This window comes from Xenopus laevis, chromosome 9_10S (genome assembly GCF_017654675.1).
Source record: "Xenopus laevis strain J_2021 chromosome 9_10S, Xenopus_laevis_v10.1, whole genome shotgun sequence".
In the NCBI taxonomy this organism is placed as follows: domain Eukaryota; kingdom Metazoa; phylum Chordata; class Amphibia; order Anura; family Pipidae; genus Xenopus; species Xenopus laevis.
Window position 1 is genome coordinate 16,669,278 of NC_054388.1, and position 23,500 is coordinate 16,692,777.

Genomic DNA, 23,500 nt, shown 5'->3' on the forward strand with positions numbered 1-23,500 from the left:
CACACACCCCTCCCTACTTTTAATTAAATTCTATATACCCATACCTATACTTACTAATTAGTACAGTGCAGTTGGACATTAATATAGGAAGAATAACATCACATTAAAATCTCATTTATTAAAAGAAAATTAAAGAAGTCTGGTTTGTGTAACTTGCAGTTCTGCATAAAACATAAAGGTTTCATTATTTCATGAAGCTCTAAGAGCAGAAAGGGCTGCACAGAGAATCCAGACCCTTAATGACAGATTAGTTAATTAATATTATTTGTGTTTAAAAAGGGTTCGGGGCTAAGAGAAACATGATGGGACATTGGATGATAGAATTAGTAGTTAGAGGATCAGGCTCACTGTACACTGGTAGCAGCAGTTTTATTTAAGGACAGAAAAAACAACAAGGCTGCGGTAAATCTGAAAACAGAGTAATGAATATTTATAATATTAGGCCAAGCAGGAAAAAACATCTACTGGCATGAGCCTTCTATCATTGAGTTAGAATCTGATGAAATGCTTCCTGATGATGATGATGACGATGAAGATGATGTAAAGCTAGACTGCACCTCAAACTGCCACTAAGGACACCTGGGGTTGGAACAGTGAGCCAGTGTATTGGAAAGATTGAAGTGGAGGGATCAGTGGAAGACAGATCCTGTTTAGGGCTATTGGCAAAGGTTTTTTTCCAGATAGGAAGAGAAGAACAACAGCATCCGATTCAGTCCCATAGCCCCTATATCTCTATTTCTCTTATATAAGGAATGGAACCACCATGAGCAATACATGACTCATGTAATAAGGTCTGAATCACTTATATTATGCTAGGGAGAGAGCAGGTAGTAACATCAAGTACAAGTTTAAAAATTATAGACATATTTCTGTAAAGCAGAAAACCTGCGAGTTGGACATTCCTTATGGTTATTCTTGTATCCTTGTATCTAACAACTGTAATATATATACATTTACCAGCAGTCCAACACTCACCTTCCCCACTGTAGTGCCATGGGCATAGAGCCAATCCCCTCTATAAAAACTAAAAAAAAACCCTGACTGATCAGGAAAACAGTCTATTCTATGTGTTATGGTGTCTCAGTCAGCAAAGCGCACACCATATGAGCAGCCTTTGATGCCACCCTGGTGTCAAGTGCCAAAGGATTAATATTTCATTATTCTGACAGTGTACACAACACTTACGACATCGATGAGCTGGGCTATGGAGAGTCCAAACCGGACCATAACAGCATCAGAGATATTGGCCACGGGCCGAGACCACTTGTTGTATCCACTGAAGAGTCTTTTCAGGAGCCTCTCCTCTGCATGCGCTCGTGTCTCAATGTGGCAGAAAGCTGAGGGGAAAAGAGTCTGGTTTTAGGGGAGGTATCAGATTGATTGTCACAGTGCAGTTCTACCTGTGAGAGTGTTAACATTGGGTCTCCTCGGATCCCGAAGAGAGCCTGACACCCTGGGCCCATTCTCACAGAAATTAAATACAGACAATGCTAAATGGGATAGATTGTCTTCAGCCCAGAGTGGAAATAATGACAGGCTGATTCAATCTCACACTGGGGCACCTGCATCCCACCGAAGAGCCTGACCGAAAGGACCCCTATGAACTCATGTAATCCCACTGTATAGTGCCTTCAGTACAGTATTAGTAGAAGCAGGTGAGATCTCCCACAGTCTAGAGCAGGGCCACTTCCTGCAGGGCATGTGAATCAGGAAAGCAGAGGCACATGAGTTGTATTGGAAGGGAGCACCAGGGTTTTCTCCAGTATCCCAGTGGGCCAGTCCGACTTTGAAGTTTTATCTGTCCCAGAATGCAGGGATCGGCCTGATTCTGAATTCACTTGCATTAGAAGTGGTGTAGGTGCAGGGAATTGCAATCCAGTAAGTCTCATTATGAAAGCCAATACAAGCAAAAGTGCATCCAGTGTTGTGTTAGGAGTTGTTGGGTCACAGATTACAAAATTCCCTCCTGTGGTTGCCAGCCTTCAAATTATGGATTTTGATAGAATAATAAATAACCATGTCTGACAGAGAAACAGATTATATGCAGACATAATAAGGATTAGATTATAATGCTGCTGAATACATTACTTTATAGGTCCCAGCTGCTGCACTATTCGAGCACATATAAAGTTCTGTTTCCCTCAAATGTACCCGAAAGAAAGAGCAAGAAATATTGCATAAGGTAGTTGGGTGTAGTTATAGAGGATGCAGACTCTGCGACTGCGGGGGTGGGGGTGGCAGAAGGTATGTAGGGTCCAATGGGGCACTGACTCATAAGCAGTTATATAAGTTTGTGAAAAATGTCTTATGTGCAACATTTGGTGGGGCCCCAAAATGGCCCTAATTGAAGCCACCTCTCTGCCCCACCCTGTTGCCGTCATAAAGGAGAAAGGCAAATTCTAATATAAGGGAATCCTGCATAGCAACTAGATATGGAATTCCTATGGCAATCAAACAAAGCGCTGTAAATGCAGCCAAGGACACGGCAGGGAGGCTGATTCGGCCACAGCAGCGCAGCACAGAGCAATACAGAGTATTACTAAAACTCAGTTACAGACAGAGAAGGGATGGGAGGGGACAGCATGGGGGCAGTAGTCACCAGATGTCCGTGTCGTACAACCTGCTGGCTCTGCAATAAACACATTCTCAGCTCACATATTAGAGAGGGGTCTCTGGGAAGAAAAAAACATTCACCCCTACTGTCTCCTCTTACTGGTACCAGTGAATCCAAAAAACAAACAGGCAGACAGAGCTAGGGCATGAATAATAGATTCCCAGGCGCAGGGATGATGTGAGAATCACACAAGCAGAAAGGCTCTACTTAAACACGCTGAGTGGGCTGAACTGACGCTCATTCTACTTCTGCCTCCCACCGAATGGACTTCTTTAAAGAGTGGTCTTTATAGGTCTATTAGCACTTGCACCCTCTCTGGGCCCCCAACAAAATGCTTTTCCTTGGAATTTTTATCTGCTGACAAATAACTAACCACTGCTGAGTTAAATACATACAACATGACAATAGCAAACCAATGGGCTATAAATAAATGTTCCTGTTACTACAGAATGGGGATGGATCAGCCAAGGCTATGTCAATATGACATCTCATCTCATATGTATAAATACAAATATAAAGAGAAGGAATGTTCTGGGCACACAATAAGCTATACCCTCATACTGTACTGTCTAAGGGGAACAATATGGCACCTCCTTCCCATATGTATAAATACAAATATACAGAGAAATCAGAAGTTGTTTTTGTGGTTTATCTAATTATCACTATTATTAAACCAGATTGTGTAAAGATGTAATAACTAATCAGCAATTAAACCAATAAAGAAAAAGTAGTAACTCCACACTATCTGTTTATTTTGTTAAACAAAATAAACAGATAGTGTGGCGTTACTACTTTTTCTTTATTGGTTTAAATATACAGAGAAGGAATGTTCTGGGCACATGATAAGCTATACCCTCATACTGTACTCTTTAAGGGAAACAATATGGTACCTCCCTCCCATATGTATAAATACAAATATACAGATAAGGAATGTTCTGGGCACACAATAAGCTATACCCTCATACCGTACTGTCTAATGGAAACAATATGGCACTTCTTCCCATATGTATAAATACAAATATACAGACAAGGAATGTTCTGGGCACACAATAAGCTATACCCTCATACTGTACTGTCTAAGAGAAATAATATGGCATCTTCCTCCCATATGTATAAATACAAATATACAGAGAAGGAATGTTCTGGGCACACAATAAGCTATACCCTCATACTGTACTGTCTAAGGCAATAAATTTGGCACCTCATACAAATAGGTATAAATACAAATATAAAGAGAAGGAATGTTCTGGGCACACAATAAGCTATACCCTATACCTTGTCTAAGGGAAACAATATGGCACCTATGGGCATAAATACACACATACAGAGATGTAGTATTTTAGACATACAGTACATTATACCTCATATTATCACATGTTCTTGGAGCAGCCATTCCAAGGAGGATTCACTTGTGAGACGTGCAGATGAGTTTGCTTTTGGGAATTTGAATTACAGAATCTAAGGGGGCTTCTTATAGCACTGGTTGGGAATGCAAATCTAGGGTGGGTAGGTAAGATTAGGTAGGTAAATGAAGTTTATTTTGATTGACTAACATCATAAAATAGGATTTGGAATTATTTTATTAAGGCGGCAGGTCCCCTTTAAAGCAAGAGAACTGGGGCTCAGGTTCGGGGCAGGCAAGGGAACCAGGGCATACACAGAAGGAACAGGTAAGAAGCAGAATGTAGTCAAGGGACAGGCCAAGGTCAATAACAAAGAGAGTAGTGAGGTACCAAATCAGAATCCAAAAAACATAGTCAAGAACAGGCAACAGGGTCAGGACAGCAGCAAACATCAAGGTCAGGATCAGGCAGTGGTTAGACAAGCAAATCAGTACAGAAGTCGCACCTAGGAATAGAACCTATGTTGGGCAACAAGAAAAGGGAATGGGTGCTTTCAAATATTTGAACTTTGCACTAAGTGAGATGACGTCACACAGCATGTCAGCATCAGATTATGGAAAAAGGTTCTGTTTTTGGAAAGAAAAATGATAATATGTTGCAAGGACCCTGTTGAATTATGTGCAGCTTCATCTTGTGAAGGGGCAAGTGGGCAAGTGGGCAAATGTCATGACTCAAAGTCAGAGGAAAGAACAAAATGATTTCAGAACATTATGTGAAAAGTATGTGTGGCACAGTCTACATTAGAGAGGAGCACTTTGGGTTTGTCGTTTTTCTCTCGGCTACAGGCTGTTTAGCAGGGACTGGCTGCACCTCAATGATGATGGTGCTGCTGTCTTGGAGATAGGATGACTAATAGTCTTCAGGGATATGTTAGGGTACAAAGCAGTGAAAGATTATGACAAACATATTAGATAACATAGTTAGATAAAGACCTAGGTATAGTAGAGGGGAATACGGCACTGAATATAATAAAAGAGGAAAAATTAGAGGTAAGGAGGATCCATGTTGTTCACCTTTAAATTAAATTTAAGTAGATGGAGAGAGTGATAATCTGAGATAATTTGCATTTGGTCTTTTTCATTTGTGTTTCTGAATTATTTTGCTTGTTCTTCAGCAGCTCTCCAGTTTGGAATTTCACGTAGTTGCTAGGGTGCAAATTACCCTGTGAGACTGAGAGAGTTTGGAATATGAATAGGAGAGGCCTCCATAGAAACATAAACAATAAAACAACAATAATAATAAAATTGTAGCCTCAGTAAAAGCAATAGGCTTCTGTGGTCAGTGAACCCTATTTAAAACTGGAATCCATTGGAAGAAGAAGAACAAGAAGAAGAACAAGAAGAACAAGAAGAAGGCAAATAATTAAAAATTGAAATGTTGCTAAGATTTGTTCATCCTCTAACATACTAAAAGTTAATTAGAATGTGATCTTACCCTTTAAAGGAAAACTATACCCCCAAACAATGTAGGTCTCTATAAAAAGATATTGCATAAAACAGCTCATGTGTAAAACCCTGCTTCATGTAAATAAACCATTTTCATTATAATATACTTTTTAAGCATTATGTGCCATTGGGTAATCATAAATAGAAAATCGCCATTTTAAAAAATAATTGCCGTCCCCTGGGATTGTAGGATTCATGGTGCACACAAACAAACCAAGCAAACCATACATGTTACCATACGTTTGGTAAGATTATTTGATTTGCCACTTAATTTGATATCAACTATATGATGCTTTAGTATTCATTTTGTGGGTATAGTTTTCATTTAAGGAGGAAAAAGGGTTGAGACAGGGAAAGTTGGGACGTTATGGGATTCTCTCCCTGAAGCAGCTGTGCTAGCAGATACATTAGATAGTTCCAAGGAAGGGTCGGATGCTTTTTAACAAAGGAGAAAATATTGATACCTACTTGATACCTGTTCTACCTAAGAGAAACAATATGGCAGTTTTCCCCTCGTACAAATAAATACAAATATAAAGAGATGTTTTATCTCAACGGTTCCAATTTAAAAATATAGGAATCAATAGGGGCTTGCCATGTGTTGGAAGTTGAGTGATGGGTCTGAGCAGGTATCTGAGAAGGTATCTGACTTCCTGTGACCTGTATAGATTTTTTAGCATGAACCCTATTAGCACCGTTGGCAGTTGCAGAGTGTGAGCTGCCTGTGGATACATTGCAGAACATTCTCCTGATGCTGGGAAATGGCTCAGAAGAGAAGATCTTAGATGCCTTGAAGTCTATTGAAGCCATGTCTGTCCTGTTTCTGGGAAGCTGCAGTTACCCAGCACACAAACGTATACATATTGCAGTGCAAACTGGCAGGCTGAGTCATTCATACACAAAGCCTCGGTAAATGTGGTTAATTAATTATAAGTACACAAGAGTTCTTTCGCCTTGATCCATTATAAAGTGCAGCCCGATCTAGAAAAATGTGGTGCAGTTTTCATATTCATTTTAGAAAAATAAACAAACAGTAGGACTAAAGAGAAAGGCAACCAAACTACTAAAGGGACATTCCTGTTATTGACATAGGCTGGCCTGATTATGTACAGTTATGAATGATGAAGGATACTATCACTGTAAATATGTTTATTATGGGGCATTGCAACAAAATTACCCTAGGACCCCATTCACCAACTACCCAGAATTCCTGAGCACATTTCTTGCATTACAAAAAAAGGGAATTCCCATCATCACCTGCAGTCTCAGAATGATCTCCCTGAGGCAGTGCTACCAGTTAATGGGCTTTTCAACTACAGGTATCCCTTTCAAGAAACAAGAAAAAAACACTGACTAGTAGGATACATAGGACACTAAGAGCTGCTCTACTGCAATGACCCATTCAATAGATGCAATTTTGCCACATCAGTAACCATGATTTTTCCTACTCCAAAGAGCTTGCAGTTGATGACAAATGAGTTGCATGGGATGTGTAATCTGCCCTCAATAAACCTCACAACCAGTCAGAAACAGCATCAGAAACCAATATACACCAATGCGGCACCCTGTTGCTTCCAGGCAGGAGAAAGAAACTGGTATTTGCTTGGGGTGAACCAATTAACACCTTAAGATACAATCAATTAAGATTTCCCCTGTTAGAGACCTGAATGTGATTCACACACTCTCAATATGCACTTGTTCTGATGATTGATCATTAGACCCATCTATAATCCAAGGGAGAACATGGGAAAGGACAACACAAGGGCAATAGCTGGAAGCTTGAGAATATCTGGCAGTATGGGGGCCCAGTGGGTCACACTATTTTCTTGCAGAGCTGGGGTCCACTGTTCAGTTTCTGAGTCTGTATGTTCCCTCTGTTTCCTCCAGCGCTTCAAACAGGCAGGTTAATTGGCTTGTGATAAAACCAACGCTTGAGTCTTATTCTGACCCCTTTACCTTGCATTATTCCCACTTGTCATTCACTCTTAAGCCGGCCATAGACACAAAGATCTGATCGTATGAATCGAGGATTCATACGATTTTTGGACCGTGTGTGGAGAGTCCCGACATTTTTCATCCGGCACAGATAAGTCGTTTGGTCGATCGGACAGGTTAAAAGATTTCTGTCAGCTGCGGGTAATATCTCTGCATGTATTGCCGATGGTACGATTTTCAGAGGGAGACTGTCACTAGCTTTGGTCGGACATAACTTTCGTACGATTGCTTTCAGGGGCAGAACATCGGCTGATCTGTTCTTTTGTAATTTATTTGATCGGAATGGTTAGTGGCAGGTCAGGAGATGGGGAAGTATGATCGAACGATGATTCGTACGATCGGATCTTTGCGTCTATGACCAGCTTTACTTAAAGGGGTGGTTTACCTTTAAGGTAACTTTTATTATGTTATAGAACGGCCAATTATAAGCAATTTTTTCAATTGGTTTTCATTATTTATTTTTTATAGTTTTATAGTTATTTGCCTTTTTCTTCTGACTCTTTGCAGCTTTCAAATGGATGTTGCTGACTCCTTTCTAAAAACAAATGCTCTGTAAGGATACTAATGTATTGTTATTGTTTGTTTGCATTACTGGCATTACATTACATTCAGGCCCTCTCCTATTCATATTCCAGTCTCTTATTCAAATCAATGCATGGTTGCTAGGGTAATTTGGACCCTACTTACTAGATTGTTTAAGATGCAAATTGAAGAGCTGCTGAATAAAAAGCTAAATAACTCAAAAACCTTCAATAATTAAAAATTAAAACAAATTGCAAATTGTCTCAGAATATCACTCTCTACATCAGTGCCAAGCCAAGCCAGCCGGGTGCCCTAGGCTATGTTGCCCCCTCCTCAAGTGTTTGTGCGCATGTGCAGAAGCTCACAAGTGCACACTAAGGATGCTAGGGTTGCTGCCGGGCGCGGAGACTCAAGCCCCTCAACCTCTGCTCCCTAGGCACATGCCTCTTCTGGCGACCCCTAGTTCTGGCCCTGCTCTACATCATAATAAAAGTTATCTCAAAGGTGAACAACCCCTTTAAACCCCTTGTTCTTCTTTCACTCATTCAGTACCCATCTCACTCACCGAGTTACCCTCCCCCGCTCACACATCTCCATCCCACTCACCTTGTCCCATCCCCAATAAATAGGCCATTTTTCCTTTAAGTCACTATGGATTTATCTCACTTATTAGATCCTAGTAAATTGTAATTTTTTCCATTTTGCTGCATCCACATTGTCCCCCATATGATGCAACCCTATATCCTCTCAACAGTTTTCAAACACACACACACACACACACACACACTTACATAGAGACACAAACACAGACACATACAGAGACATAAACACAGACATACACATACAAATACACAAATTATCTAACACAGACACACTCATACATAGAAACACACAGACACAGAATATCTAACAAAGAGACACACTTACACACAGACACACAGACACAAACAGGCACAGATTTTCTAGCACAGACACTAACACGCGCACACTAACACCCAATCACGCACTGTAGCTCCCAGTCAATCGCCTTGCACTGCCGCTCCCCATAGAAACACAGAATTCACGGCGCTGTCTGTGGTGCTGAACTGACTGCTGCGCGGGCAGAGGGGGGTACGATTCTCCGGTCCCTCCAGACCGGGAAATTAGGAAAGTAGCCACTATTCTGGGTTTAAAAAGGGGTACTTGCAGTTTGCAAATCCAGAATAAGGGTATCAGAGGCTAAACTAGGCGGAGGGGCCTTTGGGAAGGTTTGAGTGGGGGTCCAAGCCAGCCCCATGCCCCTCAAAAGCAGAGCCCGTACCCCAGTATGTAAGATGGGAGACAATCTTGCAGGAACTACCTACGTTCTAAACTTAAGCACTTAAACTCTGGGAGGAAGGGCGCAGCCCACAACTCACCCGGAGAGAAGAAAAGGCACAGCAGCAGGAGAAGTCTTTCTGTCAGTGCCCGGGGACCCATGTTGGCAGAAGGGAAGATCTCGGTATCCTGGCACCACTCTCCGACAGGTTTTCCAACTCCCTCCTTCACCGTCTCCTCCTCATCCAACCAGTGAAAGAGTAAAACTTCCTGACACTACCCGTAGTCTCCTGGTGCCCCTCTGGATGCCCCTCTGAATGCCCCTCTGAATGCCCGGCACCCATCCTCTAGTCACATGGAACCAAAGTGTCCTTTTTCCTTCCCTGGTATCGTCGGTCTCCCAGATGTTGCTCGTGGAGCTGCCAGCGGTGTCTGCTGTGGGCTGAGCAGGGGGCAGTAGGTTTTGCTTGGAGACCTGCCCACCCCTGTCATATGAGGTGTGTCCGTCCTGTCAGGTGCCCCACTACATACCCACCCCTTTGGGGTTTCCACATGCCAAACATGGGGCCACATGGCTCCTCTCTCTGCACAATTCCCGGTCTCATGATAATTAAAAATGCACCTGCGCTAATCCCATTAGAGACCGTGTAGAACTGGCACAATAATTACATTTGCCTCTGTCTTTATGAGAACATTAGCGGCCTCCCAGCAGAGAGAGGCCGGCGGAGCGCTGTGTGCTTTACAGCTCTGGGGGCAGTTCATTAGGGGGAAGACACGCAAGTGTTTAACTTAGCAAGTGGCAGTTCAAACTGCCCCTCTTTAGCTCTTGAAGATGCCCAACTCACAGCGCTAATAAATACCGATGGATAAATTGTACTACAGCTCCCATCATCCCCTACTGACAAAAGCAACTGACAGGTGCATGTAACTTACTGCTGTCCTGTCAATAATGGGGCTCCGGTACATGAGGGGAAGCCCAGCTATCATTTCCAGACACAGACCCCTCCTGCCACCCCATGTATCCTTCATTTGTTTCATATGACCTTACATCTAGGAGGGCACAGTATCATCCGTCCTGATAACCCCCATAAATCTCCCCCTGTAGCAGAAGGTAGGCGGTCACCTTACACATCCTTTAGGGCACTGGTCTCCGACCCCTTGGATGTTGCTCCCCACTGCCTCAAAGCAGGGACTTATTTTTTAATTTCAGGTTTAGAGGCAAGTTTTGGTTGCATAAAAACTAGGTGTACTGCCAAACAGAGGCCCCTGTAGACTCACAGTCTTCATGGAGGCTACTCAATAGCCACACTTATTTTGTACCTCCATTTTTCATGCTTGCGTTGCTCCCCAACTCCTTCTACATCTGAATGTTGCTCACAGGTAGAAAAGGTTGGGGATCGCTGCTTTAGGGTCTAGGTGACCACATACAAACAGCACAGTCACTTATTTCTGCCTGGCTGGAGTCATTGACTTTATCGCAACTGGCAGGTCCCAAGTGAAATCTTGTGCCTCCTTAGCTAAGACAGATAAAGGAAACATCCCATCTATGTTTCATGAGTTCCTGGCAGCCTCACACAGCTCCATGAATGAGCAAGATAGAGAGTGGGAGACAGGGAGAGGGGATGGAGCAGAGAGAAGATGGGAGGGAAAGAGGCAAAGTGGCAGTTAGAGTAGGAGAGAGAAAAAGGTCAGAGGAGAAGGAAAGAAAGTACAGAGACAGAGAGAACTAAACTGAGAAGGAAAGTGTTGGACAGAGGAGCAACAGCTAATGAAATTGATCGGGGGTATTGATGAGAAAATCTGTCCCGTTTCGATTCGCTGGAAAATTTACGAAACTCCTAAAAAGTATGCGAAACAGCGAAAAATTCACAAAAAGTCAATGGGTGTCAAAATTATTTTGATGCGCGACAATTTTGACGCGAGCGTCAACTTTTATACATGTGACTCTTTTGTCCAAATGCATTAAAGTCAGTGGGCGTCCAAATATTTTTAACAGTTTTGACGCACAGCAAATTTTTCGCTGTGAATTTTCGCACCCGTGTCGTGAAAACATTCACAGTCTTCGGATTGCAGAAATTTGCCGCAAATCCACGCCTGGCAAATAAATTCGCCCATCACTAATTGGTGGGTATCAGCTTTCTACAGAGGATGTGAGGGACCAGTTAGAGGCATAGTTTTTGAATGCATGTGCTGTATGTGAAGATGTGAGAGGAAATTGATCATTATCCTGTGATAAAGCAAAAGCAGCTTCCACAGGGAGAATAAATCATCTTGTTCCACAAATTAGGCCTGATAGCCACAAGCTGCTCTTTAATTTCTTTCTCTGGCACCTCCCAGAATCTCAGGAAACATCACATTAATCCTTAAAGGAGAAGCAAAGCTCCAAGACAGTTTATTGCCAACAGATTAGCCACAATAGTGCAAGCTAGAACGCAATGTTTATTCTGCAGAATGCTTTACCATACCTGAGTAAACAGCTCTAGACACTGTCTCTGTTTGTTTAGCATAGAAGCTGCCATATTAGCTTGGTGTGACATCACTTCCTGCCTGAGTCTCTCCCTGCTCAATTATAGCTCTGAGCTCAGATTACAGCAGGGATGGGAGGAGGGAGGGTAAGAGGAGCAAACTGAGCATGCTCAAGCCCTGCCCTGGAGGTTTATGCTGAAAACAGGAAGTCTGATACAGAAGCCCATGTGTACACAATAAAAGGAAAGAGATGCTGTGTTTCTTTTGACAGAGGACTCAGAGCAGCATTAATTTGAGGGTTCACTGGTGTATTTATATAGATCTGATACTTTACTTTCCTTCTCCTTTAAGAAAAGCAGGGAAAGATAGTGGGAGAGAGAGAGGGAGACAGAGAGAGAGAGAACGAAAAAGAGAATGACACTGACAAAGAGAAGGAACTAGATAGGAAAGGGGAGGAACGGATGATTTTTTTTTTTTTTTTACAGACGTGGAAGAAGAGAAATCACAAGAATGAGACCAACATATCAGCTGAGATAAAGAAGAGAAAGAGCAAGTAGGGCACAGCGCCATCTAGCTATATGCACATGAATTATATAATAACAATATGGCAGCTCCCACACATATGTGTACTGAGCATACTGTGCACAAAGTACATTCTAATTCACTTGTCAGAGCATTAGAGGATCTCATGGTGTGTCCAGGCCATAATGGGCCTAAGCCAAGGGCAGTTCCCATTCCCACTTTCTTTCCACTGTAGGCCTATATAATACCTGTAGTATCTAGCACTATGCACAGTTTGTCTCTGTCTATATTTTAGTATCTGAACATAGTTACACAGTAGCTGAAACTGAAAAAAAGATCTATGTCCATCATCAAGTCTAAACATTAACATCTCCCAGGCGGATTTCCCCTTCGCCCCGTCCTGTCTAAACACATATATTATTGTGCTAAAGCCATTAAATCCTATGGATTAATTAGTCTATGGTTGTCCCAAAGTGCCCCAGAAGTTCTTGTTCCTGTTAATCTCTTTATCTATAAAGTTAGAACTGAATAGATTCCTCTCTTAATTAACCCTGGAGCCTTTGCTTAATGAATGTTCATATGAAGAGTAGCTCCCTGCCTTTAACTATTCAGAGAGCTTAGTTTAGTTTAAATTCCCATCATCTCTTCTGTGTTTGTGCTGCAGGGAGTTGGACTGTTAATATTCCAAGCGCAGGTTTATTCATTAGATTTACAGAAGTCTCTGAGCAGATATTATTGAGCCGGAACCAGAGCGTTTCCCCAGTCCATTGTATCTTTGTGGTGGGATATTATATTAAATTCTAATAATACCCTTCGTCTGCTTGCTGAGATCCGCCTGGAACATTCTATTTAATGTCAGTATCATTCTACCCTCACTGATCCATCTTTATATTAAAATAGAGAATTATATTGAGCTGGAATTCTGCAGGATTAGCACAAAATGGGCTCAGTGGGCATGCTGCCATGTTAACCCTCTGCTAATCCTGTTATAGGGCATCATCATCATCATATAATTATACTCAGCATACAGCCTTCTGGCTACAGTATATTCATGGTATAATCAGAGTATTTTGCTGTACAATCCTGACTCCCATGTGAGGCTACTGTGTCCTGATGTTGCTAGCTGGGTCGATCTGAGCCCTTAGGTTGGCACCTTTATTACAGCAGACATATCCTTATTCAGTGGGTGATGAGCCTCAGAAGGTGACAGAGGGGAGATTTTCCTAGAAGGCAGCATTGGTCGGGCTAGGAAGGCTTCTCATCTCCTGTGGCTGGGGATTTTGTCAGCAGCAGGTTCTGGGCTCACCCAGCCCCATCATTATTTCTACAAAGAGAATCCAACACTTGACAAGCCCCCTTTGTTTTGCCCCCTCTGTCACTGCTCCTGCTGGGCTTGATCCTTTCTTACCAGTATACTCACAGCATAGAACTGATACCTTCATTTCTAACATAGCCACAGCACCTATCACAGGTAGAGGGGTTATAGCTCCCACCACCAAGGTTATACGAGCATATGTTGAAACACCATTTTCAACCAACTGATGGAGCAGTAAAGAAGTTCCATTTATTGCACATCATAGACCATCTCTTTAATGGAATGAAATAAGAGGGTGAAGGGCTAATGTGTGAGAATGTATAGATGTGCTGAGTGCTGTGGAGGCATCCTTGTACCTGTAGCCTCTCTCTCTCTCTCTCTCTCTGTCTGGTCACTATTTCCTGGCATAAATGATATAAAATGCCATTTATTACACAGTTTACTTTGTCATTGTACAACGTCATCTCCGTGCCAAAGGAACCCAGTGCAACTGCCTATCTGACCGTCTCTAATATTTGCTGTGCTCACACTGACAGGTTCCTTCTGCCCATCTCCTTGCAAGGTAGGTATCCACATCGTGACAATAACATCAATCAGACCCTTCCCAGTGAAGCCATATTCTGCTGTCAGTTTAGGCCAGCTTTTGTATAACAGGAATGTTCTGGTCCAGATGAATCAGGTGTGATATTCCCCCACCCCCAGCAGAATGAAGACCCTGCTACCTCTCATGAATATACAGGCAGTTATTGATGGATCAGGGTTTGGAAGGGATTAGACAGGTTGTGCTCCTACCGATTGAGGATTTGGGAACAGGCCTGGCTTTGCATTCTAAGTAAGGGGATGTGTGTTATAGCCAATGAGAGATTACCCCTCATACTAAGAGTTAATTCTAAGAGACAGTGATTGACATGAGTCCTCTTTGGTTCTCTGTCCTGAGAAATAGGCAGGACTTTGCTTACTGGGGCAAATACCCAATATTGTGCCCCTTTAACAATAATCCAAACTGCTCATACTGAACTACACTTCTCAACATCCCCTACATCTTCCCCTACAACATGAACAAGCAAGGGATGGCAAAATACATACTTATATAGGTGCTAAACTTCTCCAGGGAGTTACGCCACAACAACCAATGGTACAACTTCTTTCTTTGTCCAGCTGAGCAGCTATTACCAATCTTGCTGCTATGCGTATTACCCATCTTGGGGAACCTGTCTATAGAAATACCAGACGTGCATGTTAGGGGCACATGGACCAGTAAAATGACATCAAACAGGAAAACCTCCATGTGATGTGTGTGATTCCCAATCATTAATCTAAGACAAGGTGCTGCAGCCCCCAAACACATGGAGCTAGTAGAATCAATAGCCCCCAAGTTGGTACTCGTATCTGTGATATTAGTCCCTAGTAAGAAAACCTCTGCTTGCCCTGTGCATAATCCATCTGTATCAAGTGCAGAACCCCAGCAGCCTGCCTGGGATGAGATACAGTTCTGCAACACTCTGCAATCCATTGAAGCCCCCCACGCTTGCTCCATGCACTACTGTTTCCATATCCTGCAGTCAGTAAGAAGATATATCTGATACAATGTTGCATCTGATTAATTCCCCCGAACCCCACGCCTGGAGCTGCTCTGATAAAATCTCATGTTTTACATCTGTCGGCTGATTGGCTGATTCTCTCTCTGATTAGCTTACATTCACAGCCGAGTCCTGCTGGGTCCTTGAGACTCATAATTAGGAACCAGCCTGATTTCCCCAGCCACTAATTGGGCCGAGATCCCACCTATGTGAGGCTTGTTGTGTCACAGGGAAAGGTGGCCAAAATTTACCTGCGGCCCACAAATTTACCATGCTTCACCACTCACAATGTTATTGACCTACATCTCCCTGCATACCCTGAAAATGTTCTTCAACATACATCTGTAGGCCAAAAAGATGTAAATGTCCCAGAACAGGGATGTACAGTGGCCTTCCCCTTACTGTTACACTACAACTCCCAGCAACCGATAAGAACTGAGGAACAACTGGACTGCTGTCATTGAATGCAGTGAGAACCCTAGAGATTCAGGACAAGATGATAGAAAAGAATTTCATCTAAACATGTCACGCTCCTCCACCTCCGCACACTGAAGAAAAGCCCTGTAAGGGAAATCACTTGCACTCCCAGTCCGGCACACAAAAGAACTGGTTCTGTTGCTACAAGCCCCCCCCCATACAATTTCATTTTATTTGTGCTGGGAGGAGGAAGGGGCTGAAGGCCATCAGATGATTCTTGCAGTGATGGAATAGCTGCAGGGACAGCAAATAGAGTAGAACAATGCCCGGCAATGTCTCTGCCACTAACTCTTTAATGTGCAGCCCCTGCATTTCTACTCTGCCCTTGGCAGTGGGGTAGGGAGGCACTGGGAGCTTCTCTTCCAGTATAACCAGTCACAGAGAGTGGTTCCTAATGGGGAGAATTGAACAGCATTTGTGGAAGCCTTTACCGTCTATAGATTTCAATGATTTGCTGCTGGAAAACCACAAACAGGGAGGGAGCTGATAGAGCTTAGGGGTGAGTAAGCAGTCACAGAGGTGAAATCCAGGCTGGTTGTGTGCTTAACTGCTTAACTAGACACAATGCACTAATATAGTTTGATGCATGAGTCCCTCATGGAGAACCTACAAATCAAACAGAAGAATAATTACCTCCATGCCAGGAGCTCAGGTAACCAAGGGTTATATTAATTGCACCCTCCTGTAGTCATAATATCAATATCTGGATCAGATCAATAGTTTTTAGTGGCTCTTTCTGGAGTAGGGAAGTTTTGAAGGAGCTTCCTATATCAATTTATCTTGCAGGCAATACATCTTCTCTCTCTTCCATTTACTGGGTGCTGCTCACATTTTCGCTGCCCCAATTTCGTCTGTTACTCGAGGAACCAATAGGGATTTCTGGAATATGTGCACTGGCCCCTGCTTAAAGTGATACTGTCATGGTAAAAACTGTCAGTTAATAGTGCTACTCCAGCACACGTCTGCACTGAAATCCAATTCTCAAAAGAGTAAACAGATTTTTTTTTATTCAATTTTGAAATCTGACATGGGGCTAGACATATTGTCAGTTTCCCAGCTGCCCCCAGTCATGTGACTTGTGCCTGCACTTTAGGATGGAACTACGTTCTGGCAGGCTGTTATCTCTCCTACTTAATGTAACTGAAGGAGTCTCAGTGGGACTTGGCTTTTACTATTGAGTGGTGTTCTTAGATCTACCAGGGAGCTGTTATCTTGTGTTAAGCTGGCCATAGACGCAAAGATCCGATCGTACGAATCAACGTACTATCGGACTTTCCCATCTCCCGACCCTCCACTAACCATTCAGATCAAAGTCTTTACCATTCCGATCAAATAAGAACAGATAACCCAATGTTCTGCCCCTGACAGCAATCGTACGATACTTATGTCTGACAACACTAGTGACAGTCTCCCACTGAAAATCGTACGATCGGCAATACACGCAGAGATATTATCGGCAGGCGACAGAAATTTTCTAACCTGTCTGATCGACCAAACGACCGATCTCCGACGGACGAAAAATGTCGGGACTCTCCACACATGGTCCGAAAATCGTACGAATCCACGATTCGTACGATCGGATCTTTGCGTCTATGGCCAGCTTTAGGGAGCTGCTATCTGGTTACCTCCCCTTTGTTCTTTTGTTAGGCTGCTGGGGGGGAAGGGAGGGGGTGATATCACTCCAACTTGCAGTACAGCAGTAAAGAGTGACTGAAGTTTATCACAGCACAAGTCACATGACTGGGGGCAGCTGGGAAACTGACAATATGTCTAGCCCCATGTCAGATTTCAAAATTGAATATAAAAAAATGTGTTTGCTCTTTTGAAAAATGCATTTCAGTGCAAAATTCTGCTGCAGTAGCACTATTAACTGATGAGTTTTTAAAAAAACATGTTTTCCCATGACAGTATCCCTTTAACAAACTCATGTACAGCCAACTATTAGAGGGAAGGACTTTTTACAATAAGAGAGGTGTCTGACTGTCAGGGGATGCTTGGAGTTGTATTTCATAGAAGCAAGAAGAACACAAATTCTAGACTCTTGGCTTTGGGAAAGAGACTTACCCAGGAGAGAGCCTTAATTATCATGTATGATTCATTTGGGAGGCCTGGGCTGCTCTAATAGTATTCATTATGGGGACAGGGCTTTGGCCTTGAAGGCTAGTGGGGTGACTGTAATAATGCTGACACACTGGATGAACAAGGTGTTTGCTCTAGTGGGAACTGCATGTACTGAAAAAGCAATCAGTATGGCACCTTCGTGGTTGTGAGAAAGGGCCAGGCTGCACAATTCATGAACATTTTAAGGACAGATTTTATTGAATCACATGGGCAGAAGCCTATAATGTTGTTGAATAAACCAAATAGATACCTACTAAATACATTATTGGTATTTAACGGTTCCATGAGGAACTCATGGCATTTAATCCAAAGGGCCACATACTTTTTGAATATCATCATCATCATCATCATCATTTATTTATATAGCGCTGTCAAGATACGCAGTGCTTATCCCCTATTTGACCATTCATCAATCCTGGCCAGTTAGGGGAGCCTTTAGGGAATGGCTGGAAATCCACTTAAAACAACATAACTAATTCAGCAGCCGCAAACCTGGGATTCAACCTGGCAGTGCCATGAAAGAGAATTCTGCACATCACCATTCCAGGTGGGTTTAACAAGATGGGCTTATAAAAAATGCAGCGGCTCTTCCACTTTAATCTTCTCTATACAGAATCAGCGCCAGGGATAATTGCTGCCAATACCAGTGTGGTAAGGAGACTCTCTGCGCCCTAACGCAGCTCTACAAGGTTCAACTGAGCATTAGAGATCATTGAATTTCTCCACAGCAAATAAGAGCTGATATGATACCTTATATGTCTCTGTCATCATCATATAAATACCCTGTTCATCTAATATCTTGTGCCTTGTTATACACAAGTAACCCCAATAACTCAGACTGTAGCCTTGTGCCTTTATATAATCACAGAATGCCTTAATGATATAATAACCTTATCATTTACAGTAGGGGTGCATTATAATACATTAGTAATAGAGAGTTCCCTGTATAGCCTTGCAGCCTTGTGCCTTTATACGGTCACAGAACCCTCAGTGGGGCTCATTTATCAACACTGGGCAAATTTGCCCATGGGCTGTTACCTATAGCAACCAATCAGTGATTAGCTTTTTAAAGCCAGCTGAAAGAAAAATAATAAATGTTGCAATCTGATTGGTTGCTATAGGTAACAGCCCATGGGCAAATTTGCCCAGTGTTGATAAATGAGCCCCACTGACTTCTAATATCCTTATCATTTACAGTAGGGGGTACATTATCCCTTATAATACATGAGTGATACTCAGAGTTCCCTGTATAACTCAGCCTGCAGCCTTGTGCCTTTATATGGTCACAGAACCCTCAGTGACTTCTAATATCCTTATCATTTACAGTGGGGGTACATTATCCCTTATAACACATGAGTGATACTCAGAGTTCCCTGTATAACTCAGCCTGCAGCCTTGTGCCTTTATATAGTCACAAAGCCCTCAGTGACTTCTAATATCCTTATCATTTACAGTAGGGGGTACATTATCCCTTATAATACATGAGTGATACTCAGAGTTCCCTGTATAACTCAGCCTGCAGCCTTGTACCTTTATATGGTCACAGAACCCCTCACTGACTTCTAATATCCTTATCATTTACAGTAGGGGGTACATTATCCCTTATAATACATGAGGGATATATGTGATAATTCTCACACAAGTCCTTTTCATTGATCTCATGCTCAAAAATGGAATTTACTGCAGCTATGGCAGGTACATGAGTTGCTGAGATTGAGGTGCCCCCAACATATTCATCAAGGCAGGCCTTTAACCTTATCAATGAATTGGGGGACAGAACAGGAATGTCTTTAAAATATATTTGTGCTGAACTGACTTGAGTTTTGAGCTTCAGGCATGGTGGGGGGCATTTCATATTGCTTTGGGGGGTGGCAGGTAGATTATAAATGTTTTACTCCAGGAGGCAAATTGCTCTTCCATTCCATTCTCCAGTCTTCCATTCTACATGACTATAAATATGTATCTACTTCCAGCTTGTGAACTCCCAGCATTCTAGTTCCCTATCAGTTTCTTGGTATCCAGGGGCATTGCAGGGGTCTTGGTCTGGAGGTCTTGCTCTGAGGTGGCTTTTCAGATACGACCCCACATCGCACCCGGTATCCAAGTGCTGGAGCAGTGGGGGGGGGGGGGGCGCATTACTAGAAGAGCCAAAAGTCAGAATTTCAGATCTTTAAGTTACCAGGAGGGTCTGGTATCTGCCTCTCTGTGTCCCATCATTCCCCAGTGTTTCATATCTAGATCCCTCTCTGAGATGCAACATAATCTTCCACCCTTTCTCAGTCACCCTCAGCTGATATTGAACTACATTCATTCAATATTTCATCTATTACATCTCTCTATATATAACAGAGTTGCCAGAGACAGAATTCAGCTGAGGGAGAGAACCAAAAAAGTATCAGTGGTATATATTGTCAGGACAAGCAGTGCAGCGAATAGCAAGCTACAGACAGACACTGCTTCCAATAACAAAGTAACACTTTCCCTTTTATAGTCATTCAAATGTCAGTGAAACTCCAAAAATAACCCATAAACCAAGATATTTATATAGAGTTTTGGTGTTGTTTTCTATGCTTTAGATTTAAGGAAACGAATCACTAAAGACAGGAATATTTATCCAGCTTTAGCACTCAATCCACATAGATGTACAAAGGAGTTATATGGATCTACTTCTCCTTAATCTACATCCATTGCCTTTTTTCTATGAGCTGGAAGGGCCGGTGCAGGGACGTCAGGGATGGACTGCAGAGACAGATCCAAAGAGCTAAAATGATTTATTTGGACAAAAACACATATTGCAAATTCTTCTTCTTGTATCTGTCACAGTCATGTTGCCCAGAACCTGCTGTAAGAATAAAAATACATTATGTAATGCCTGCATTGTTTTCTTACACTTATTTTCAATTTATGAGGAGAGAGAAGGAGACAGATAGAAACAGTACAAGAGACAGAGAAACATAGAAAAGGCGAGAGAGATATTTATATGTAGAGAGAAAGAAAGTAAAGGTTTTCCTTATATTTGGCTATGAGTTAAGGGCTGGGTGGGAGATGATTTACCCCAGCAGCAGGCCCTAGTGCAGGCTAGGGGCAGGTCAGAGTCTTTTGATTGGAGAGGCAGCTTTATGTTACATAAACCTCCAGGCAGCTGGCACTGCAGAAATTTCCAAGCCAGCCAATGCCAAAAAACTGCAGGATAAAACTGGATCCATTTCAGCTGAGGGAAATTTAGGAACTGCTGCTTGTACTGATTTTAAAGTACAATCCCTATAACTTAGCATTTTGCTGCTGTAAATATCTAGAAAATTGTGCAATATACACGTCCTGGAGTATGTACCATAGGGTTAGATTACATTCAGTCCCAACACAAGGCAGAGAGAACAGTCTTGGCCCCCGAATGGAATATTCTCTTCTGAGCTTCAAACTGTCACTGGATACAATGTTAGCAAATAAACTGTGAGTGTGGTGGGTTTTATATGGCCGATCAGAACAAAACAACCCAACATCATTATGTACAATGCCAAATGATGGCTGGAGTGTAGTAAACGCACCACCCCTGGGCTCTAGACCAGTGGAAACTTCCTCGGATAAAAACATTTCACCATCTGTCAGTCTCATGGAAAAATCTGGGCAAATGCCAGGTAAACACTATTTGCCTAAGTGCACAATGCCAACGGTAACTTTTGGTGGAGGATGAATGTTAGGGAATGGCTCTTTCCATTGGGCCTCTATTTCAAGTGAAACCATAAGGCTACAGCCTACAATGACATTCCTTACAGTTACCTGCTTCCTACTTTGTGGAACAGTTTGGGAAGGACCCTTTCCTTCAGCACCTGACCTAAACCCAGCTAAACCCCGGTGTTATGAATCAGAACCCCAACTGTGAGCCAATCCTAAATCCCCAACATCAGTGCCCAACCTTACTAATGCTCTTTTGTCTGACTGGAAGTAACTCCAGGCAACAATGTTCCAACAATGCAACAATCTATTAGGAGTTTTCCCAGATCAGTAGAGTGTTTTATAGCACCAAGAGGAGGGACAATTTCATATTAATGTGGGGGGGGCAGATACCTGGATACCTTTGGCCATATAGTGTAGAACAGTGCTGTCCAACTTCTGTGTTACCGAGGGCCAAAATTTTTCTGGCCTACATGGCAGAGGGCCAATAATGGAAGCCAGTGTTGACCACTCCCTGTTTTTAAACCACACCCATGTTACCACAAGACCATATACACATTAATGTTGGTAGCACACTAAAAAACCAAATGGTTGGTGCTCACAGCAGGGATATCACTTATCACTCATATGTGAAAAAAGTTGTCATCTTAAAACATACCCTTAAATCCATATACCTCCTCATCCCCTGTGGATAACACAGCACCCCCAGCACAAGATTAAACAAGATAGGGGCCCATAACAATAATTTATATTCAAATGCTAACAACCCCCCCAGAACAAATACCAGGCTTATGTTCCACAGGCAGACCAGAGCACACACAGGCAGAGAATAGCAGGAGCATAGGGAAGCGAGCATAGGGAAGGCAGAACAGAGCAGGAGACAGGGAAACCTATCAGGACCACTCTTAGATGTTCCTGAATGTTTCTGATATTTTGTTTCCTTGGTATATTTTCATCTCTAAAGAAAAAAATGACTAAAAGTCCTGATTGTGAAAACTCCAGTCTTAGCCCCTTGGTACCTGTGTTCCTTCTGGCACACCTGCCTTGCATTAAATATTTATCCCTTGTGAGCAGGAGATGCCAACTCTTTCTCCTCCCTATTGATATTTGGCTTTAAATAGATGTCACCAGTTTACAATTAGCAACAAATGCAAATGACAGTATGATCGTTAGGAAGACACGTCTATCTGGAGTGAGTTATTGGAAATGGTTGTCACACACTCAGCTTTATAGCTCTCTCGTCGTGCCAGTCTCTTAAAAGCGGAGACAAATCATTGCTTTCTCCTCATGTCATTTACGCGGCTCAGTAAATGCGCTGCTTCCGAGGATGCAGAGATAAAGACAGAATTAATTCCCTGACAATTTGCTTTAATGACATTACAAACCTCCTTTGTTTAAAGGCATAAAACCTGTTAATATTACGTCTGCCAAAGCCACAAAACCTTGCACATTCCTTGCCTTATCACAGACAGGTTTGTTCCCTCCCTGCCTCTGAACTGCACAGCTTTCTTTCTGTTTTCTTTCTTTCTTTCTTTCTTTCTTTCTTTCTTTCTTTCTTTCTTTCTTTCTTTCTTTCTTTCTTTCTTTCTTTCTTTCTTCCTTTCTTTCTTTCTTTCTTTCATTCTTTACTGCTTAAATAACCATTAGAGTCCTGCGCAAAACCAATTTCTAAGACCCAGACCCAACCCGAACCTGCAGCCCACAACCTGAACCGCAACCAGCATATTTACCCACTTTGATCGCTACCCAACCAGGACCCGCAACTGCCTTATCTGCAACCTGACCCGCAACCCGCTGACCACCATCAAACATGAAGTGATGTTGCTGCAAACCAGAAGTGACATCATCAAAAGTGGGCGGGACAGAAACAGGTTTTGTAAAATTTAAAAGGATTAAAATATAAACAATATAACATAAGATAAGAAATGAAGACCCGCAACCCGCAGACCCGCACCTGAAAATCTTCATTCCGCAGGGTACCTGCTTTATTTACGAGTAACCCGCGGGAACCCAACCCGCTGCAGGACTTTAGCCCAGACACAGCACAAGCGAGCAATCTCTATGTTCGCAAA

At 42.5% G+C, this 23,500-nt stretch overlaps 1 protein-coding gene across 1 annotated transcript in view; it reads right to left on the reverse strand.

Moving 5' to 3' along the window:
- Positions 1-9,466, reverse strand: part of chrna4.S (cholinergic receptor, nicotinic alpha 4 S homeolog) — a 32,474-nt gene extending 23,008 nt beyond the window's left edge. Inside the window, exons 1-2 of the mRNA XM_018238261.2 lie at positions 9,377-9,466; positions 1,186-1,337 (exon numbers count right to left, since the gene is read on the reverse strand). Of these exons, the coding sequence (XP_018093750.1) occupies positions 1,186-1,337; positions 9,377-9,437 (213 nt within the window). The 5' untranslated portion in view covers positions 9,438-9,466. The remainder of the gene's footprint in view (positions 1-1,185; positions 1,338-9,376) is intronic.
- Between the last annotated feature and the right edge of the window lie 14,034 nt (positions 9,467-23,500).